A 21,761-nucleotide genomic window follows, 5' to 3' on the forward strand; every position below is an offset into this window, starting at 1 on the left:
AGAATATCTCTCATGGGCATTGAAGGTGGACAAGATATTCCGTCTTCACAACTACGATGAGGAAAAGAAGATCGCCATGGCCTCACTCAAGTTTCAAGACTACGTCCTCATTTGGTGGGAACAAGTGATCGAGCGACGACAAGCGCGAGGCGAACCACCCATCACAACTTGGACGCAAATGAAGGATGTCATGAGAGCTCGCTTCATGCCTACAGACTACACCCGTGATCTTTTCAAGAAGTTGCAACTTCTCAAGCAAGGCACGAAGACAGTGGAAGAATAATACCAAGAAATGGAAATTCCCATGATAAGAGCCAACGTCAAGGAAGATGACGAACAAACTATGTCACGATTCTTGAACGGCCTCAACCACCCCATCAAGCGGATTGCCGACTTCCAACCCTACTCCAACCTTCTCGAGCTAGTTCATCAAGCGACCAAGCACGAGCGACAAGTACAAGATGACTTCAAATACGCCAAGTACTCTTCCAAGACCTACGGATCCTACACTCAAGCTCCCACGACTTCGGCACCTCCTACCTCCACTAGAGCATCACCAAGTACCGGCGACAAGTCAAGTTCCAAGCAAGTTAGCCTTGTTAGGAATAAGCAACTTATATTCCCATGAGGCCATAGGCCGATATATATACATGTACAGGTGTGGTACATATGCAGGAAACCCCTTATACTACGGGATAAATACAAAGGGGTATACATGACTTATATTTTAACTCTAACACCCCCCCTCAAACTCATGGTGGAGGAACAACACTGAGTTTGGAGAGATAAAAGCCATGTTGTGCTCGAGTCTGGGCCTTCGTCAGGAAATCCGCCAACTGTAACTCGGAAGGCACATACTGAAGAGCAACAACCTGATCCTGCACAGCAGCGCGCACATAGAAAGCATCAACACCAATATGCTTGGTGAGCTCATGCTTCACAGGATCGCGCGCAATGCTAATAGCACCTGTACTGTCAGATAAGAGCATAGTCGGTGTAGTGACAGAAACACCAAAGTCCTGAAGTAACCACCGTAACCAAGTCACCTCTGCCGTCAAAAGAGCCATAGCTCGCAACTCAGCCTCTGCACTCGAACGGGAAACTGCAATCTGTTTCTTCGTCTTCCAGTCAATGAGAGAACCACCAAGAAAAACACAGTAAGCAGAAAGCGAACGGCGATCAGAAGGATCACTAGCCCACGTAGCATCCGCATAGGCCTGAAGCTGTAAAGAACTGGAGCTAGGAAAGAAGAGACGGTGAGAGATCGTGCCCCGAAGATATCGGAGAACACGAAGGAGATGACTGTAATGAACCGATGTGGGAGCAGAAACAAACTGACTCAGAATATGAACCGGATAAGAGATGTCCGGACGAGTGACAGCTAGATAGACAAGACTGCCAACGAGATGACGATAACGCGTCGGGTCAGGGAGAGGATCACCATCAGAGTAGCACGAAGGTGAACATTGAGCTCCATAGGAGTCTCAACAGTGCGCTCGTCAGAAAGAGCAGCACGAGCAAGAAGATCCTGGATATACTTTTCCTGGGATATAAAAAAGCCATCAGAGGTAGAAGAGACTTCAATCCCAAGAAAATAGCGAAGAGGTCCAAGATCAGACATAAGAAACTGCTCACTAAGACGGGCCTTTACAAAGGCAATATACTCGGGGTCATCCCCAGTGATGACCATATCATCAACATAGAGAAGAAGAAGAGTCCGGCCACGAGGAGAAAGGTGAATAAACAATGCGGGATCATGAGCACTTGCTGAAAAACCAGCAGTAGTGACCACAGAAGCAAAACGCTCAAACCAGGCGCGAGGGGCTTGCTTAAGGCCATAGAGAGAGCGACGAAGACGACACACCATGCCATCAGGAACAGAATACCCAGGTGGTGGCTGCATGTACACCTCCTCACGCAGCTCACCATTAAGAAATGCATTCTTAACATCAAGCTGGGATATAGACCAGTGGCGTGCAGAGACAACGGCAAGAAGTGTACGAATAGTGGTCATATGGGCCACAGGAGCAAAAGTCTCGTCATAATCACGACCATGCTCCTGCTGAAAACCACGAGCCACGAGACGAGCTTTGTGACGCTCAAGAGAACCATCGGAGCGAGTCTTAACCTTGTAGACCCACTTACAAGTGATGGGACGGACTCCGGGAGGAAGAGAAACAAGATCCCAGGTACCAGTGCGTTCAAGAGCAGCAATCTCCTCTGCCATCGCAAACTGCCATTCAGGATGAACAACAGCCTGACGGTAAGAAGTCGGCTCAAGAACAGCAGCACCAGCGGTGGGAAATCCAAAGCGATCAATAGGCGGACGAGGACGAGAACGCAAGCCATAAGTAGGCTGAGAGGAAGAGGACGACTCATCCAAGGAAGCATCCACAGGCCGTGAACGACGAGTGTAATGCTGAGGAAGAGATGGAACAAGAGAAGGAGGAATCGCCAAGGTAGAATCAGGGGGAGGTGACGAAGAAGTCACCGGAGATGAAGGTGTAGAATCCGGTGACATGCTAGGTGAGGAGACCGGGGAAGATGGTGGCGGTGAATCGACAAGGGGTGGAGAAGCAGAGGGAGTGGGACGAATAGGCACAGGCGCAACAGGAGTGATAGGGGAGTCAGGAAAAGTGAGAAAAGAGATATCCTCCACGGAAAAGACCGAGGAAGATGGGCGTGGGTAAAAAGGACGAGACTCATCAAAAGTCACATCGCGAGAGATACGCATCCGACGACCGACAGGATCCCAACAACGATAGCCCTTATGCTCATCACTGTAGCCTAAGAAGACACACTCAACAGACTGAGCGGTCAGTTTGGTGCGTTCGCGAGGGGCAAGAAGAACATAGCAAACACAACCAAACAAGCGAAGCATCGAATAATCGGGAGAGCGATCAAACAGACGCTCAAAAGGAACACCACCCTGCAAAGCAGCAGATGGCTGAAGGTTGATGAGATAGACAGAAGTGGAGATAGCCTCGGCCCAAAAATGAGGCGGAAGAGAGGCGGCGATCATCATAGCACGAGCCGTCTCAAGAAGGTGACGATGCTTGCGCTCAGACACACCATTCTGAGCATGAGCACCAGGACAAGAGAACTGGGCAAGAGTACCCTGCTCAGCAAGGACACCACGCAACATCTTAGAGATATACTCACCAACGGAGTCAGCACGAAAAACACGAATGGGTGAAGAGAACTGAGTATGAACCATGGCAGCAAAACGCTTATAAATAGACAACACCTCACTACGTGAAGTCATGAAATAAAGCCATGTGTAACGAGAAAAATCATCGATGAAAATAATATAGTATTTATGACCACCTTTCGAAGGGAAAGGAGCCGGACCCCATACATCAGAATGGACTAAATCGAAAGGACGCTGAGACACTGACTCACTATGAGAATATGGTAACTGAATCTGCTTGCCAAGACGACAACCCTGACACTCTAAAGAGACATCTCCTGAGACAGACCCCAGAAGACCTCGACGAACTAAAGACGATAATCGAGAACCACACAGATGACCAAGTCGATGATGCCATTGCTTGAAGGAACCAGTAACAGAAGCGACAGCAGCGGAGGAACTGGCGATGGTGGTGGCAGCGGAAGGAACATGAAGCCAGTCCAACTCCCAAAGACCCTGAGAATCACGGCGGCGAGGGCCAGCCCCAACTAGAGTGTGCGTGCGACGATCCTGAACAGAACAAGAGTCAACATCAAGGATGACACGACAACCAGAATCAGTAAGTTGACCGGCAGAAAACAGATTCATGGTAAGTCAAGGAACATGAGCAACATCAGGAACAGAATAAGGAGTAGAAAGATGGCCTCTACTAGCAACAGAAAGTGGAGTACCATCAGCAGTGAAGACATGAACAGGAGAATCCAGCGAGCGAAGAGAAGACAAAGCAGAAGAATGAGAAGACATATGAAAAGAAGCTCCAGAATCCAGAACCCATGGAGATGTACCTGACTGTGTAGAGGGCGGGTGCTCAGTGCGGGAAGCATCAGTCACAGAACCAGCAGTACCCGTCGAGGAAGAACCTGAAGCCGCGAGCAGACGCTTAAGTCTCAGAATATCCTGCTCGGTCAAAGCAATGCCTGAAGCTGGCGAGGGAGATGACGAAGTCCCTGAGGAGGATGATCGCGCCTTGCGCAGGTGTTTCCGCTTTGTGTAGCACTGGGACTCAATATGACCATCATTGTTGCAGTAATCACAATGTGAACGGGGCCGACCTGAGCCGCCAGAAGGAGTGGGCAAGAGCGGCGGAGCACTCGAGCGGGAATGGGGCGGTGCAGCAGGTGGAGTGGAAGAAGCCCGAGTAGCGAGCACCGAGGGAACCTCCAGCAAACCAGCACCGCGTAGGCGAGTCTCCTCAGCACGAATCTCCGAAAGCGCCTCCATGAGAGAAATACGACCACGAGCAAGCAACTGAGCACGCCGGGGCTCAAACTCCTTACGGAGCCGAGACAGGAACTCGTAGACGCGATGAAACTCCAAATCGGCCTGGACAGCCTGGCAGCAGGGGCAAGTACGACAACCAGCACTGCGGAGAGAATCAAGCTGGCGCCAGATAGCAGAACTCTGTGCATAAAAGTCATCAACAGTAGAGTCACCCTGCTGAAGAGCATGCTCCTGACGAACCACAGACAGGTATAAGGCATCACCAGAGGGCTCATAGCGCTGACGAAGACAGGTCCACATCTGGAAGACGGTAGGAAGACCCAGAAACTCAGAAGCAAACTGAGGCAGAACACTAGCAGTGAGAACAGCGGCAGCACGAGCATCATCATCAAGCCACTGGGTGTAAACAGACAAAGCACCATGATACGTCTGAAGAGCCTCCTCATAAGCCAGAGCCCTCTCATCATAGGCACGATCAGCAGCCTCATCAGCAACCTTAGCCGCATCCTTGGCGGCCTGATTAGCATCCGGAGGAAGAACCAGTGGAGTCGGCGGAGTAGGAGCCACCGGAGGAACCGGACGTGGCGGACAGCAGACCTCGCCAGAAAGAACACCCCAGAGACGGATGCCACGCATGTGAATGCGCATGAAGCCAGCGAACTCGGTGTAGTTAGTACCGTCGAAGATCACCGGACAGCGAGGGACAGCGACATAGCCCGATGCAGCAGACATTTTTTTTTTAGGAATAAGATCGAAATCAGCAGAGGCCGAGCGGCAGGGGATCTCGATCGGAGCAGGCTAGGCGGGAGCAGTCGGGCGGAGGACCGCGAGTCCTGGCGGGAACGGGCGGCGCCGGAGAGCTGGAGCGACGGGAGCAACCGCACCTGGCGGGCGGGCGCGGGGCCGAGCACTGGCGGCCGCGGGAGGAGCGGACCAGCACGGGCGGCCGCGAAGCCGAGCACGGACGGCCGCGGGTGGCGGGCGGCAGGAGCGGCGGGAGCGGTCGCCGGAGAGCGGGATCGGCGCGGCGGGTGCTGCGCCTGAGAGCGGGATCGGCGGGGCAGGAGACCGAAGCCGGCTGCTGAACTGCGTTGGACGAGGAGGCCTTCAGGCGAGGATGCGTTGGCCGGATCGAAGCAGGGCAGCCGACGGGATCGAGCACGAGTTGCGACGTGCAAAAAAAGAAACCCTAGAGCTCTAATACCATGTTAGGAATAAGCAACTTATATTCCCATGAGGCCATAGGCCGATATATATACATGTACAGGTGTGGTACATATGCAGGAAACCCCTTATACTACGGGATAAATACAAAGGGGTATACATGACTTATATTATAACTCTAACAAGCCTTCCTCGACTCGTCCTCCAGCAAGCAACTACAAATCCAAAACTCCCTCATCTTTGGCGCCACCGGATGATCCCGTCAAGACAAGTTCTATCAAGTGCTTCACATGTGGTGGCCGAGGCCACAAGTCCTTCCAATGCACCAACAAGCGCACAATGATTTTCAACGATGATGGCACATACGACTCCATGAGGAGCGAAGAAATGGAAGCCCTTGAGCACGTGGCCATGCACCGGCGCGTAAATGAAGATGAAGATGATCAAGTCATTTGTGACAACGATTCAAGTCCCTCTCTCGTGGTCTCCAAGGTCTTGAAGCTTCAACACTACCAAGAAGAAGACCAACGTTGCCACATCTTCCACACCAAGGCCGGCATCAACGGGTGTTCCGTGAAGGACATCATCGACGGAGGAAGTTGCCACAATTTGGCAAGTGAAGAGCTATGTTCCAAGCTACAATTGGTCAAGAAGAAGCATCCTCATCCCTACAAGGTCCAATGGCTTAGCGACTCCGGCACCATTCAAGTGGAGCACACCGTACAAGTTTCCTTCAAGAACGGCGCTTACGAGGACACCTTGGAGTGTGATGTGGTTCCTATGTCTGTGTGTCATCTCCTCTTAGGGAGACCTTGGCAATTCGACCGCGGCGTCATCCACAACGGAAGAACAAACCACTATAGCTTCAAGATGAAGGGCAAGGAGTACGTGCTACGACCTATGTCACCAAGCCAAGTGATCGCCAACAAGCAAGCATCCACCCATCATGGAGAGACTAGTGAGAGAGCGAACCACCACAAAGAAAGTGAGCGCCACAAGCCCAAAATGAGTGACTCTTCGCCAAGAGAGAAGAACTTAGTCCTCCTAGCCACCAAAAGTGAGATGAGAGAAGTGTGTGAGAACCCATCGAGTGTCATACACTACGTCCTAGTGTGCAAAGATGAGGTGGCAAGGACTAACCCTTCTAACCCTATTACTCTAGTGTTCTCTAACTTGTTCCAGGAATTCGCGGATGTCTTCTCCGATGAGCTACCTCCGGGTCTTCCTCCTATTCGTGGCATCGAACACCGGATCGACCTCATCCCCAGCGCACCTCTTCCGAACAAGGCTCCATACCGTGCCAACCCCGAAAAAACTAAGGAGATCCAACGGCAAGTACAACAACTCATCGACAACGGCCATGTACGTGAAAGCTTAAGCCCTTGTGCCGTTCCGGTTATTCTTGTGCCTAAGAAAGACGGTAGTTTTCGCACGTGTTCCGATTGTAGACCCATCAATGCTATCACTGTTTGCTATAGGCATCCCATACCACGCCTCGATGATATGCTTGATGAGCTTAGCAGAGCCACTATCTCAAAAATTGATCTTAAAAGTGGCTATTACCAAATCCGAATTCAAGAAGGTGATGAATGGAAAACCGCTTTCAAAACCAAATTTGGCTTATACGAGTGGTTAGTTATGCCTATGGGTTTATCGGAAGCTCCCGGTACTTTCATGCATGTTATGCATTTTGTGCTTCGCCCATACATTGGAGTGTTTGTTGTGGTCTACTTTGATGACATACTTGTGTTTAGCAATCCATCAAAGATCATGTAAATCATCTTAGGGCCATTTGCAAACTCTTCGAAAAGAACGTCTTTATGCCAATATGAAAAAATGCACTTTTGGTGTTGACATGCTTGTTTTCTTGGGTTTCGTTGTTTCTTCAAAGGGTGTTCATGTTGATGAGTCTAAAATTGAAGCAATTAAAACTTGGCCACAACCCACTAATTTGCAACAAGTGCGTAGTTTCCTTGGTCTTGCGGGTTTTTATCGTCGCTTTGTGAAAGACTTCAGCACTATTGCCGCACCGTTGCATGCCTTGAGTAAGAAAAATGCACCCTTTGTTTGGGGACCTTTGCAATCTACCACATTTGATGAGCTCAAATCTTTGCTTACACATGCTCCAATTCCTGCTTTGCCTAATTTTGACATAACTTTTGAGGTTCATTGCGATGCTAGTGGTAATGGAATTGGTGGAGTTTTGATGCAAGAAAGGCAACCCATTTCATATTTTAGTGAAAAACTTTCCGGTGCTCAACTTAACTATCCCATATATGACAAGCTTTAGTGCATGTGTTGCATGTTTGGGAGCATTATCTTCGCCCACATGAATTTGTCATACATACCGATCACGAGACACTTAAGTGCCTTAAGGGTCAAACCAAGTTGAATAAACGGCATGCTAAATGGAGTGAATTTATTTAATCTTTCCCTTATGTGATCAAGTACATTAAGGGCAAAGAAAATGTTGTGGCGGATGCTCTTTCCCGCAAATGCATGTTAGTTACTCAACTTGAATCGAATGTTGTTGGATTTGAACATATCAAAGACTTGTATGAGCACGATGTTACTTTTGCTACTCCTTATGCTAAGTGTGTGACGAATACATCTTGGGAGCGATATTATATCAAAAATGGTTATCTAATGAGAGCTAACAAACTATGCAAGAGGCTCATGGAGGACTCATGGGACATTTTGGACGCGACAAGACTTTTGCCACGCTCTCCAAGAACTACTTTCGGTCCAAGATGTTCCGCGATGTCTCACGCTTCACCAACCGGTGCTCTACATGTCGCAAAGCTAAGTCACAATCTCAATCCCATGGTTTACATATGCCACTTCCTATTCCACATCAACTATGGGAAGATATTAGCATGGATTTTGTGCTTGGATTACCTAGGACTCAAAATGGCAAGGATTCTATATTTGTTGTTGTGGACCGAGTCTCTAAAATGGCACATTTCATCCCATGCTAAGATAGACGATGCTTCACATGTTGCAATCTTTTTTGTAGGGAAATCTTGAGGTTACATGGAGTGCCAAAGACAATTGTGTCGGACCGCGACGTCAAGTTCCTTAGCTACTTTTGGAAGACGCTATGCGCCAAGCTCGGTATCAAGCTACTATTCTCAACAGCCTATCATCCTCAAATCGATGGCCAAACGGAAGTCACCAACCGGACGCTCTCCACTCTCTACGCGTGTTGATCAAGAAGAACATCAAGGAGTGGCAGGAGTGCTTACCCATCGCCGAGTACGCCTACAACTGCGCAAGACACTCTACTACCGGCAAGTCCCCCTTCGAGGTTGTCTACGGCTTCAACCCTTTGTCGCCCTTGAACATCCTTCCACTACCGCTCCAAGAACGAGCGAACATGGACGCTAGCGCAAGAGCCACCTACCTCAAGAAGATGCATGAAGAAACAAGGTCCACGATCGAGCGTCAAGTACACTGCCTCGCCACCAAGCTCAACATCAACAAGTCACCAATGGTGTTCCAACCGGGCGATCTCGTATGGTTACACCTCCGCAAGGACCGCTTTCCCAAGGAGCGCAAGTCCAAACTACTTTCGAGAGCCGATGGACTCTTCAAGGTGCTCGCACGCTACAATGACAACGCCTACAAGATCGACATTCCACGTGACAAGTACAACGTAAGCGACATCTTCAACGTCAAGGACTTGGCCAAGTACCATGGTGATGAAGATCACGATCCGCGGACACATCTCTCCCAGGGGGGGGGGGGGGGGGGAATTGATGAGGAGCATCCCTCGACCATCCCCATGGACGTCCCGTCACCACCGCAAGCACGAAGAGGACCAATGACGAGAGCTCGCGCACGTTCCATTGAAACCGAGGTTAACTCCATTCGAATTCACACGAGAGTTGGGTCTTACCTCAAACGAAAGTGTTGTGCATCCTTAGGTACCAAGGAGAAACCCATGAAGAAGTTAGGAGGGAGACCCAAGCACACATAGAGAAGAAGAAGGAAGAAGGGCGCGAAGGAACTGGACACCCCAGGTGCCCAGACAAGAGGACCCCGGGTGCCCAGACACGAGGTCGTGGGGTGGGCAAACCCCCTTGGACACCCCGGGTGCCCGGCCATCGCCACCTGGGCGCCGCCCCGGGTGCCTAGCCCTTTGGCCCCGGGTGCCCGGGTCCCTCTCCAGCCGCCAGCCGCCGCGCCCCGGGTGCCCGGTCCCCCTCCAGTCGGCCCTCTGCCCGGTCCGGGTGCCCGGCCCTCTTCGCCCCGGTTGCCCGGGCTCCCTTAGGCGCCAGCCCCTGTTCGGTCCGGGTGCCCGGACCCCTTTTCCCCGGGTGCCCGGACTCCACCGTTTTCTGTGCGCAATTAGGGTTAAAAGACCCTTGTACCCCCCTCTTCCTCTTATTTCCTCCCTAGACTATAAGTACCCATCACCTAGCTTGCTCTAGAGGTTAGCAAAGTATATGATAGACACTAGAGAGCTTTGCTCCTTGTATCCCCTCCTCTTGGAGATCAAGACCCCTCTTTGGGAAGAATCCTTGTGGATTATCAAGGCCTCCTCTTGGAGAAGATCAACATCAAGACCTCATCTCCTTGCAGTGGGAAGAACTTTATCCTAGTGCTATTTTCCTTGAATTGTTCTTGTATGCTTGTGGATCTCATGTATGCTACTCTAGTGGATGTGTGATTTGGGTTTGTTTGAGTGATTTCCCCCTAGTGTTCTTGTGTGTTCATCACTTTCCCCCCTCCAGTGTGAAAAGATCCCCTCTAGGGTTTCACCCTAGAACAATAGCTCAACTGCCTCAGCTTCTCCCCCATGAAGTTAACCAAGGAGCCGAGCCAACCAAAGTCCTTGTGTTGTGGCTGCTACCTCACAGGAGAACAGAGCCACTACTCGCTGCTTGAGCGACTCAAACTCACCAAACAACTACCAAGGAAGAACACTGTGCCACTCGTGCTCTTCCTGGTGCCAATATCACCGTCAAGGTCACTGTCGCTATAGCCAATCTTCCGCGTGTGGCATAGACCTTAGTGGTTGGTGCCAGCAACATAGCGAAGGATGAGCTTCACTACCATCATGTGCTGCTATGCAGGTTGCTCCATTAAGTGACTCACGAATGCGATGGCAAACGCCAGGTCCGGCCGTGTGTGGAGAAGGTAGCGGAGGCTGCTAACGATCCTCCTATACTCTGCGGCATCCACCTTTTCCGCCGTGCTCTCACGCCTCAGTTTGAGTCACTCCTCCATCGGAGTGTGAGCTGGGTTGCAGCCTTCCATTCCTCCAAGCTGAAGTATGTGTGAGGCATAGTGTGCCTGACATAGGCTGATGCCATCGCCATCTTGCTGGACTTCGATTCCGAGATAGAATGACAACAGTCCAAAGTCACTCATCTGGAATTTTGCTTTCATCTTGTCATTAAAGCTCTCCACTGGTCCCTTGGATGAACCAGTCATGATCAAATCATCTAACTCCAATGAGCAGGATTTCGTCCCCAGTGATGCACCGGTAGATCACGTGCTCATGCTCGCTCTGTTTGAAGCAAATTTCATTGAGCGTGCAGTCCAGTTTTGTATTCCATGCTCGTGGTGCCTACCTAAGGCCATAGAGGGCCTTACGCAGCCACAGACTTTTCCTTCTTCTCCAGCGATGATGAAACCAGGCGGCTGCTTCATGTAGACCACCTCCTTCAATTCTCCATTAAATATGGCGGACGGGCCACCCCTCCTGGGCAGCCAAAGCAAGCAGCAGCCGAAATCAGTGCCAGCTTGTTGGACGTAACCTCGTGCGACCAGCCGTGCTTTTTGCTTGATCACCTTGCCAGCTTCATTTTTTCTTCAATTTGTAGACCCATTTGAGGCCTATTGGTCGATGCCCATGTGGTAGATCGGCGAGCTCCCATGTCATGTTTTGCTGAATTGGGTCCATTTCCTCACGCATGGTTGGTTGCCATGCCTTGTCTCTCTCAGCTTCTGCAAACAAGCACGGCTACAAGTGTAGCTCAGCGTCAAGGTTGCGCGGTGCAAGTTCTGGCAGTAGTTCTCCTCCATTCAGATTCTTGACTGTGTGATAGCGAACTGGTGTGTCGCAGTGAGCAGCATCGAGTCGATCATCATCATTTGCTGGTGGTGTGACAAATTCTGGAGTTGCTGGAGCTGGTACGACAGGTGAAGTACTCCGTCCCATGTCCTGTTGACGCAGGCTCAGCTCCCCCTGCGCTGGACGCATAGTTGAGTGCCTTCACTCCATGACGACAGATGTACTGGACATCGAAGCCGCTGCCCGAGTGTGCACCGTCATCGGCTGCCGAATCCTAGCCACGTTCTTCGTTGAAGATGACGGGCATGCGGATGCGCCGCGTCACAGGGTCCAGCAGCTGGTACTCCTTCACACCTTCTTCATAGCCGATGAACACAACAGGGGAGCTGTGCTCGTCAAGCTTACACAGGTTCCCTGCTCCTTGACATACGCTAAGCACCCAAAGGTGCGAAGGTAGTGGACAGCCGGATTGCGCCGTGCCACGAGTCGTAAGGCGTCATTCCAGCAAGGGATTTGGTGGGAGCACGGTTGAGCAGGAAGACAGCAGTGCTCACAGTCTCCCCCCAAAATTCAGCCAGCATGCTCCTCTGTTTCAGAGGAGCACATGCCATTGCCACCACTGTCTGGTTCCGCCGCTCGACGACACCATTCTGTTGCGACGCTTAAGGTGCGGAGAAGTGGCGTTGGCTGCCTTCATCGGCAGAATAGGCAGCAAACTCCGTCGAGGTAAACTCGCCGCCATTGTCCGTGCAGAACACACGTAGTTTACATCCGCTCTGAGCTTCTGCCGCTACCTGAATTCTTTTGATGGATCAGGTGCACCATTCTTGGCAGCCAGGAGCATCACCCACATGCAGTGAGTGGCATCGTCCACCAGCAGCAAGAAATAGCGCCGTCCTCCAGGTGTGGCCGGCGAAACAGGACCACAGAGGTCACCATGGACGAATTCAAGTAGCTCATGCGCGTGGTACCTTGCTTGCCAAGGAAATGTGCCGCGACAATGCTTGGCGATGACACACGTCGCAAAGCTGCTCCACATGATCCAACCATGGCAGCCCACATGTCATGCGAGGCATCCCATCTTCTCCAACGCGTCGAAATTGAGTTGTCCATATCTCTCACCAAGCGATGTCATCATGGCGTGCAGAGAGACATATTGGCTGGGCCACCTAAAGATGTAGGAGGTAAAGGTGATTCCGCCCACGCCCAACCCAAACAAGGAGTCGACCTTGCTGGTCCAGATTCGAAGCACACCTCTTCTGATCAGCACACATGAGTTGCTCTCATCGAGCTGACCAATGCTGATGATCAAATTCTTCAGCCGTGGGATGTAGTAGATGATGTTATGGATGCAACTTATCTCTATTGCATAGCCCATGGGGCGTATATATATTACATAAGACTTGGATTACAAGGAAAGGAAACATAGCCTAATAGGACTCCTAGATGTAATACTCCTTGACACACCCCCCCCCCCCCCTTTCAAATGCAAAGCGCATGCGATGATGTTATGGATGCAACTTATCTCTATTGCATAGCCCATGGGGCGTATATATATTACATAAGACTTGGAGTACAAGGAAAGGAAACATAGCCTAATAGGACTCCTAGATGTAATACTCGTTAACCCCCCCCCCCCCCCCCCCTTCAAATGCAAAGCGCATGCGATGACATTGCATGTGAAGAAGTGTAACACTAGAAAAAGAAAAATAATAATCCAAAATCCACGTCTTGAGAGTGTCGTCCTAGCATGAAGAGTCTTCAAAATCTGTCCAGTCAAGCCAAAGGAGACAACGAGAAGATGGCGCATCGGAGAAAGACACCGCATCAAGAGAAGATGGATTGTCAAAAGATGGCACGTTAAGAGAATGAAGCATTGCGCAAAAAATCATAGCCCAAGATATAAGCATGGATTTCATACTTGGTTTGCCTAGGACTACAAATGGCAAAGACTCAATATTTGTCGTTGTGATCGCTTTTCTAAAATGGCACATTTCATTCCATGCAACAAGGTAGGTGATGCTTCACATGTTGCAGATCTCTTTTGTAGAAAAAATCTGCATCTTCATGGAGTGCCAAAGACGATTGTCTCCCACCGCGACGTCAAGTTCTTGAGCTATTTTTGGAAGACCCTATGCACCAAGCTCAGAATCAAGCTCGTGTTCTCTTCGACCTATACTCCTCAAACAGATGGCCAAACCGAGGTGGTCAACCGAACACTATCTACACATCTTCGCGTGCTCATCAAAAAGAATATCAAGGGAGGAGTGCTTGCCGCCGAGTTCGCCTACAACCCCGCACGACACTCAACTACAAACAGGTCTCCATTTGAAATGGTGTACGGCTTCCACCCTTTGTCCTCATTGGACATTCTCCCACTTCCACTCCAAGAGTGCACGAACATGGATGCAAGTGCCTGTGCCACATACATCAAGAAGATGCACGAAGACACAAGACTCACCATAAAGCGTCAAGTGAACTGGCACGCCTCCAAGATCAACACCAACCAGAAGCCCATGGTATTCAACCCTGGAGATCTCATATGGCTTCACCTTTGAAAGGATTCGCTTCCCCAGCGAACGCAAGTCCAAGCTCCTACCTCGAGCGGACAGTCCATTCAAGGTGTTACAACGCATCAACAACAATGCCAACAAGATCGACATACCACTCGACAAGCATTACGCGAGCGACACGTTCAACGTCGCCGACTTGGCCCCTTACCATGGTGATAAAGGTCACGATCCAAGAGCGGATCTTTCCCATGGGAGGGAGGGGGGAGATGGTGCGGAGCACTCTACGGTCCTCCCCGTGGACACTACACCAACTCCCCAAGTACCAAGTGGACCTATGACAAGAGCTCGCGCACGCGCCATTGAACATGAGATGAACTCGCTCGTATGTGACTTCCCTTTCCTTTCTCGTGAGACATGGCTACTACCTCAAACGGAGACATTTTGCGTGCTTAGGTATCAAGCGAACATCCATGAAGAAGCTCAGAGCGAAGGACAAGTCCTCACCGAAGTGGAGCCGCGACATTGCTACAGCGGCCAGACACTCGGCCAAGGCCTGGATATCTGGCGCCCCTAGACGAGGAAGATCCCGAAGGAATCGACGGCCAACGACTCTACAGCACCCGGACATCCAGCCAAGTCCTGGACATATGTCACCCCATCCATGAGCTGGACATCCGGCAAGGTCCTGGAAATCCAGCCAAGAGACACCATAAGCCAAACCCTGTTTGGCCGGGCATCCGAAACCCCAATCTCGGGCCAGACATCCAGCCCTGAGCCGGACATCCGTAGCCTGTCTGCGACAGCTCGGGCCAAGGGCCATGTAACCCTTCTCTCACCCCCTTATCTAGTCCTAGACTATAAATAGACGACCCCTCTTCCTTCCTAGGGTTAGCAAAGTATATTGCAATGTTCAAGAAAGCGTTTTTAGGCGCCGCTTAAGCGCTAAGCGACAGCTAAACGCTTCGCTTCTGCCCTAGGCGGAAGTTTTAGCGTTAAGCGAAAAAAAGCGGGATTTAACGGCCGCTTTAGCGCTGAGCACTGGCTAAGCGGTCGCTGAGCGCGCTTAAGCGTTCAAAAAGCGAGGAATGGGCCACGGGCTGGAGGTAAAAGGGGGGTATAAAGGCGTGGCCCAATACTGGCCTGTTCGGCTAGGGTTTACTGTGTTAGAAGGGGAGGGGGGAGAAGAGAGCTCCAATGGCGGCTGCTCCTGTTCAGCATCCAACTCAGCTCCATGCATTCTTCCTCGTCCCCGGACTGGATCTGAACTACTGCTTGGGCTGGGCTGGGGCTGCTGTTTGGCTGCTGCTGCTGCTGCTGTTTGGTTGCTGCTGCTGTTTGGTTGCTGCTGCTGCTGCTTGCCTGCAGCTGCCATTTATCTTATATGCTCTAAGAAAATATTATGCGTTTATGCTTGCTGTGTGAACCACTGAACCTTATCCTCATGTGTTATTTGGCTATTTGTTGTGGTGTGTGAAACACTGAACCTCAACCTTATATGCTATTTCAGATTTTCAGTTAGCTATGTGCTATATTTCCTGTTTTCTTGTGCATATTATTCAAAAACAGCCAAATTCTGGCCAATTTAAAAAAAAACGCTTAATCCCAGTTAAGCTGCGCTTAAGCGGCCATTGCTCTAAGCTGTGGCCTTCCGCGCCGCTTACGCTTACCGCTTTCTTGAACATTGGTATATTGAACTAAATTGAGAGAGCTTTGCTCTTTATACCTCCTAGAGGATCAAGCCCTCCTAAGGGAGAAGAATCCTCAAGATTACCAAGCCCTCCTAAGGCTTTGTTCGGTTACACCCTGCCCTAAGAGGATTGGAGGGGATTTGGGGGGGATTTGACTTGTAGAGGATTTAATCCACCTCAATCCCTGTCAAAACCCCTCCACAACCCTGTCAACCGAACATGGCCTAAGGGAGAAGGATCCCCATCATAGGATCACCAAGACCTCCCATGGGAGAAGGATCTCTTGAGAACATCAAGCCCCCATCTCCATAGGCTTGGAGTACAATGGAAGGAAACATAGCCTAATAGGACTCCTAGACCTAATACTAATACTCCTTAACAGTAGACGCCGCGGAGGGCCTTCTGTTCGCTGTTCTTGCCAGCAAAGATGATGGTGCCGATGACCCTGATTTCGACGACAGAACCATCGCCATTTGATTGTGTCAGTGACCGTTCAGTCAATTTCAGCGAAGATGTCGCTGAGGCCCGTCATATAATTTGTGGCGCCGGTGTCGAGGTACCAGCCCTCTATTCGCTCATCGTCGCTTCTTGTACCGAGGTAGGCTTTCGCCTTCAGCTCATCGATGTGAAGAGGAGGGTGCTCTGGAGCTGGAGTGGTGTTGTTCTGCACCACTATGACCTGGCTGTGGCTGGAACAATGTTGTCCTTACCACCATGGCTGGGGCTGGAGTGATGCTGTCTTGGACCTTCATGGCTGGGGCTGGAATGATGCTGTCCTGCACCTCTGTTGCTGGGGCTGGAGTGGCGCAGACCTGCACCATGAGGAGTGAAGGCTCCTCATCGTCTTCCTCTGTTTGGGCCAGGAGAGCCGTGTTTCTCATAGGCTGCCTTTGCCCCTTGGCCCAATGGCAATGACGCCCACAATTGTGGCATGTGTTATCGCGCGGGCCATCCCTGGGTGCCGCGCGATCATCACCACTTTCTCCACCACTCTTCCGTTGTGGTCGTCTTCGTCGCTGTCCACTGCCGTGCGCAGGCCAGGAGGAGCTGCTCCCTTGGCGCACCTTCATCTTCTCCAGCCACTGATAGTCGGTGAGAAGTCTGCCATGCTCACGGGGAGGCTCCTGCGACTCGAGACGGTCTACTCCCGCCTTCAGCCAACCGGTGAGCTCTTCCAACACGACACACTCAACGACAATCTCGTGCCTTCCAGCATCACGGTGGCACGGTCGTCTTGGTAGCGGTGAAGGGGAATGGCGCCACGGTTGGGGTGTTGGGACTGCGGACAGCGCCCTGACCTGAAGTTGACATCTCTCAGTATACTTACCTTAACCAGCTCTGATGCCAATTGTTAGTAGCAACTAGCAAGAGCACAGGTAACTCTGATTTGGGACTCTTGTTTCTGGGCTATGATGGATGTAGCTGGCTAGGCTTCACCCCTTATTTATATCTGAAAGCAACTAGTACAGAACCACCTCAGTGGCTTTCTTACATCCTAAGAAATCTTGACTTGACCCACTGACTTGTATCCTAAGACACAGACTTAACTCACTAGCTTACAACCTAAGGAAAAGACTTTTACTCATTGACTGACTGCAGCAAGGATTACTCTAACAAGCATCATGGCCCATGTGCCATACACACATTTTTAAGCTATGCTAGCCACATTTGAGGCTCCATTTTAATTGGCCACAAGTTAGCCGTGTTAGCCAAAAAGTTTGGCGTGCTTAGGCATTCAGACTGGTGGCAATTTATGTGGTGAACAAATCATCCATTACAAGTGTGGCAAGCTTTGGCAAGAAAATATATTTCTGAAACGAGGGCTAGGAAATCGTGCCCCACTCAAATTATGGTAACAAATCAATCAAACTGAGGTAGTAAGCAAACAGCACCATAAAATGGGAAAAGGTTCTTAATTGATAGAGTGGCATGGTAGCACTGCAAAGATCAAGGAGATGCCAATTGTTTTTGTATTTATGCTTCACGAGGGTTTATCCAACGAAGTCTTTATAGAATGCATGTTTAGATATGTAACTTTGTAGAGGCTTCGAGAGCGCCCCTGTTGAGAGTCGAGCGAGAGAAGCGGGTCCCGGCCCGACCCCCAATCTTCCCCGGCAGCGATGCCGACTAGAGAAGAGAAGGGAGAGGAGCATGGAGGAGCTCTGTACATATTGGGTCTAGGTTGAGTCTTGCCCCTGTGGCATCTGGCGCTATGCCGAGGTGGAGCGTCCCGCCGCCGCGTTCGAGCAGTGGCTGGTGGTTAGCGGTGGCTGCAGTCCTGGCTGCACTGGTATGCCAGTTGCTGGCGAGGAGTGGGTTGCCGGCGACTCCACGAATAAGCTCGTTTGGTCCTCTGATCGGGAGGAGGTCCTCTGCTTCCAAGGTTGCCATGGTGGTGAAGGAGGAAGAGGGAAGATAGAGATCCAGTTTGGGTTCAAGCTCATCACCAACGGCGACCATGGATGGCCTATGGCTCCCGCTGTTGCGGTCGATGCCGGCCATCGCCGTCAAATCCTCTGACCGAATGGCGGTCTTTCTTCTTCCTCCCGGCCAAGAGCCAAATGGGAGGCACTGCAGCTTCATCCTGGAGTTCATGGCGTGGTGCCATGGAGGGCTCGCCGCACCAAGTGGTGCCGTCCCCGGTGAAGACGAGTTAAGTTTCAGGCTGGAGATGCGAGGGACCCGATTGCTTTCTTCATCAATTTTCTGCGGTCCTCTTTGTAATAGTCAGGGACCAGTTGGTGTTCTGCCTTTTCGTTCAGGGTCCTGTTGTAAAATCGCTGTGTACTACTCCCTCTGTAAACTAATATAAGAGCGTTTAGATCACTAAAATAGTGATCTAAACGCTCTTATATTAGTTTACGGAGGGAGTACTTCTTTCTACTCAATGCAGCTTCGGGGTCCTTCTGGACCCCTAGTTTGTTCAAAAAAAAATGGAACTTTGTAGTACAGGAAATGCAAATGTTATGGATGTGGTGAACGCAAGTGGTGGATGGAACGACCATGGCTTGATAACCTAGGGGCTAAGGTCAACAAAAAGTTAGCTCTACACAGTCTACGGTTGCTCGAACCATAGCAAGGTATGACAGTAAAAAAGAGAATAACAGAAAAGCATATAGATTTGAGAAACGAACCAATAAAAACATAGGCGTCGTTACTTGTGAATTAATATAATACTACCTCTGTATCATAATATAAGACGTTTTTTGATACTGTGATAAAAAAATGTCTTATATTATGATAAGGAGGGAATAGATTTCAAAAAAAAAGGGCAGCCCGGTGCATGTAGCTCCCGCTTGCGCGACCACTTTGGGTCTATTGTACGCAGCCTTTCCCTACATTTCTGTAAGAGGCTGTTTCCAGGACTTGAACCCATGACCTCGTGGTCACAAGGCAGCAGCTTTACCACTGCGTCAAGGAATCAGAGGACAGTTCAAAATAAACAATAATCTTCAGTGGGACAAGATTCCAACTTGAATAACCTGAAATTTATTTATATTTTTTGTTTTCCAATATATAACCATCTTGGCTCTTAGGTGATATCAATATATGTTGAAGCATGCTTAGTGCCATGCTTGAGCACATATAAGATGCTCATGCACATTGATATGCATATCGATACCAGCAAACTATCAATGCTCATGGGCTGATCACAACTAATACTCGAGTTCCATTATGCAGTATAACCTAATGAGTTAACATTACAATTATCCAAAGGCATATGATTTAAATGTTCCCAAGAACATAAGCCCAAAAGTGGTTATGGATAAAACCATACCTTGATATTGAACAATAATGTTCTCATTTTCTGGTTATATTTATGGTAGTCTGCATGAAGAGCTTCAAAAGTTGATCTTTCTAAGGAGGCTACTATTGGAACAACCTCATTAGGTGCATAAGAATTTTCATTATCCTGGAAATAGAAGACCGTCACAAGGCAAATCATCTAAGTAAGGAAGGCAAGAGAACAGAACGAATCAAAGAACCTAGAAGGCTTCGGAAACATATATATCTTTTCATAAGGCAATATATATACAAATATGCACTACTTCCTCAACAATGAAGTGTAGACTAAAGCATGCACGTATGTTTAGCATGCCAAAATGAATCAAAGCAAGACGTGTGGAACTAACAGTTCATATTTTAACACAGATTACTTTGTTTTATGCCTAGCGCATCAGGTGTCTCAATCTAGTTAACCCAAGTTTCTAATCCATGACCATGTAATTTGTGAACGCCGCTGCTAAAAGGGACTAAAGGGCCTATATGATCCAACAATAACCATTTAAAGTAGAGGCTTGACTTACATTCAGAGTACCAACACGAAGGCTACTGAGGAGTGAGGACGTACCCGCCCCTTCGGTTTTAGTTGTATAGCTTAGCCGGACATGCTAGGTATTTATATGCAGTTACTAATATGCATAGTAAAAGAAGTCATACTGCACAGTTATTGACCAATGAAGATATAACAGAGTATAACATGACAGACTATTTACACTGCATGCTTCAGAGGCCAAGGCCTCAAACCTTGTTCAAACATGTACAATTTGTTCATCAGAGTAATTATCATGGGGGTGTAACAGGGAGAATTGAGCAAAAAAGTACCCAAAGAAAGGAATTACGCTTGGGGACAAATTCAGATGGCAAGTACAACTTACATTTCTTGAATGAGGGAGTGCCAGAATAGTGTCTACAAATTTATCAAGCCACCAATCACGATACTGGTTACCAGTAATCACTTCATGTCTGACAAGGATGGCAAAATACTTCAGATTATCATTCACGGGTGTATCTTCTTTTCTGAATTGCTCAGATATGCCTGTAGAAGCATCTCTTGGAACATCTTTAGGCTTCAGAGGTCTCTTCCGCAAGCCTCGTCTTGATAATTTATCAGTGTTGTCACCAGGTATATCTTCAGGATCACGATCTGGAAGCCTCCCAATACGGTCTATTGTTTTCATAATAAGGAGATCAATCTGATGCTGCTTGTCATCCTCATAGTCCTTATCCGTTATTTTATACATCTTCTCCTCTCTGTGGTCATACACCTGTTGGACAATGAATCCAGGGTGTTCCTTTTTACTTGGCACCTGCTTGTGCTCAGGAATGAAATGGACCACACACATGTGCATAACTGACTCTGCTGGCACTTCATCAATATGAAAACTATAAAATAACTCCCTTGGGTCACCACCCTCTTTCTCGGCTTCTTCTGGTCTATAAAACCACTGAGCACTTACGGATAAGCTCCCATCAATTTCAATTATACCCTGTCGCAAGACAATAATATAATTTGCTATTGAGAAATAAATACTATAGCAAGTAGGCCAAGATAACGGAATTAAGTGAAATAAATAAGGAACATTAGAACAGGAACACATTCATGCAGCTCAAAATAGATGGGAACTTTGGCTCAGCAAGTACAAAAAATAGACAATGACTCCAGCCATAGAACGTAAGATAGGCTTCACAAGAAGCTGCTTGATAAAAATCATGGCATACACTGTTGAACTATGGAAACAACTTTACAAGTAAATAGTGCAGCCAGCCAGCGAGCCAACAACATGTCTAGAAGGCTAGAGGCCAAGAACCAAGGGCCTAGAGAAAAAATGAGCCTAGAAGGATGGAATCAAGGTTAACCTATCACTCTATCAGCAAGGAACGATTGCTCAACTATAATTAAGAAAAATAGTTCAGCAATATATGCAAAACTGAACAATTTTATCACACACAATTTTCTGTCATTTCGTTATGCGGAAAACATCATACATAATTTGTGTGTGTAAACTAAGTTGTGACCAGAAATATTTTATAAGACACATGCCAAAGTACTAATATCCTCAAGGGTCACAAGTCGTAACATTGGGTCCGTAGTCACATACCTTGATGATGCCGACATAGGGCTTGTCGTTCTCCAGATCAGGCGAGAACATCGCCGAATCCTCCTGCACAAGCCAGTGCCA

General features: G+C 49.1%; 1 protein-coding gene across 1 annotated transcript in view; it reads right to left on the reverse strand.

Moving 5' to 3' along the window:
- Window positions 1–21,761, reverse strand: part of LOC123078348 (uncharacterized) — a 59,040-nt gene that overhangs the window by 36,689 nt on the left and 590 nt on the right. The window contains exons 2-4 of the mRNA XM_044500828.1: window positions 21,681–21,743; window positions 20,457–21,068; window positions 19,577–19,711 (exon numbers count right to left, since the gene is read on the reverse strand). Coding sequence (XP_044356763.1) covers window positions 19,577–19,711; window positions 20,457–21,068; window positions 21,681–21,743 — 810 coding nt within the window. The remainder of the gene's footprint in view (window positions 1–19,576; window positions 19,712–20,456; window positions 21,069–21,680; window positions 21,744–21,761) is intronic.

This window comes from Triticum aestivum, chromosome 3D (assembly GCF_018294505.1).
Source record: "Triticum aestivum cultivar Chinese Spring chromosome 3D, IWGSC CS RefSeq v2.1, whole genome shotgun sequence".
NCBI lineage: Eukaryota > Viridiplantae > Streptophyta > Magnoliopsida > Poales > Poaceae > Triticum > Triticum aestivum.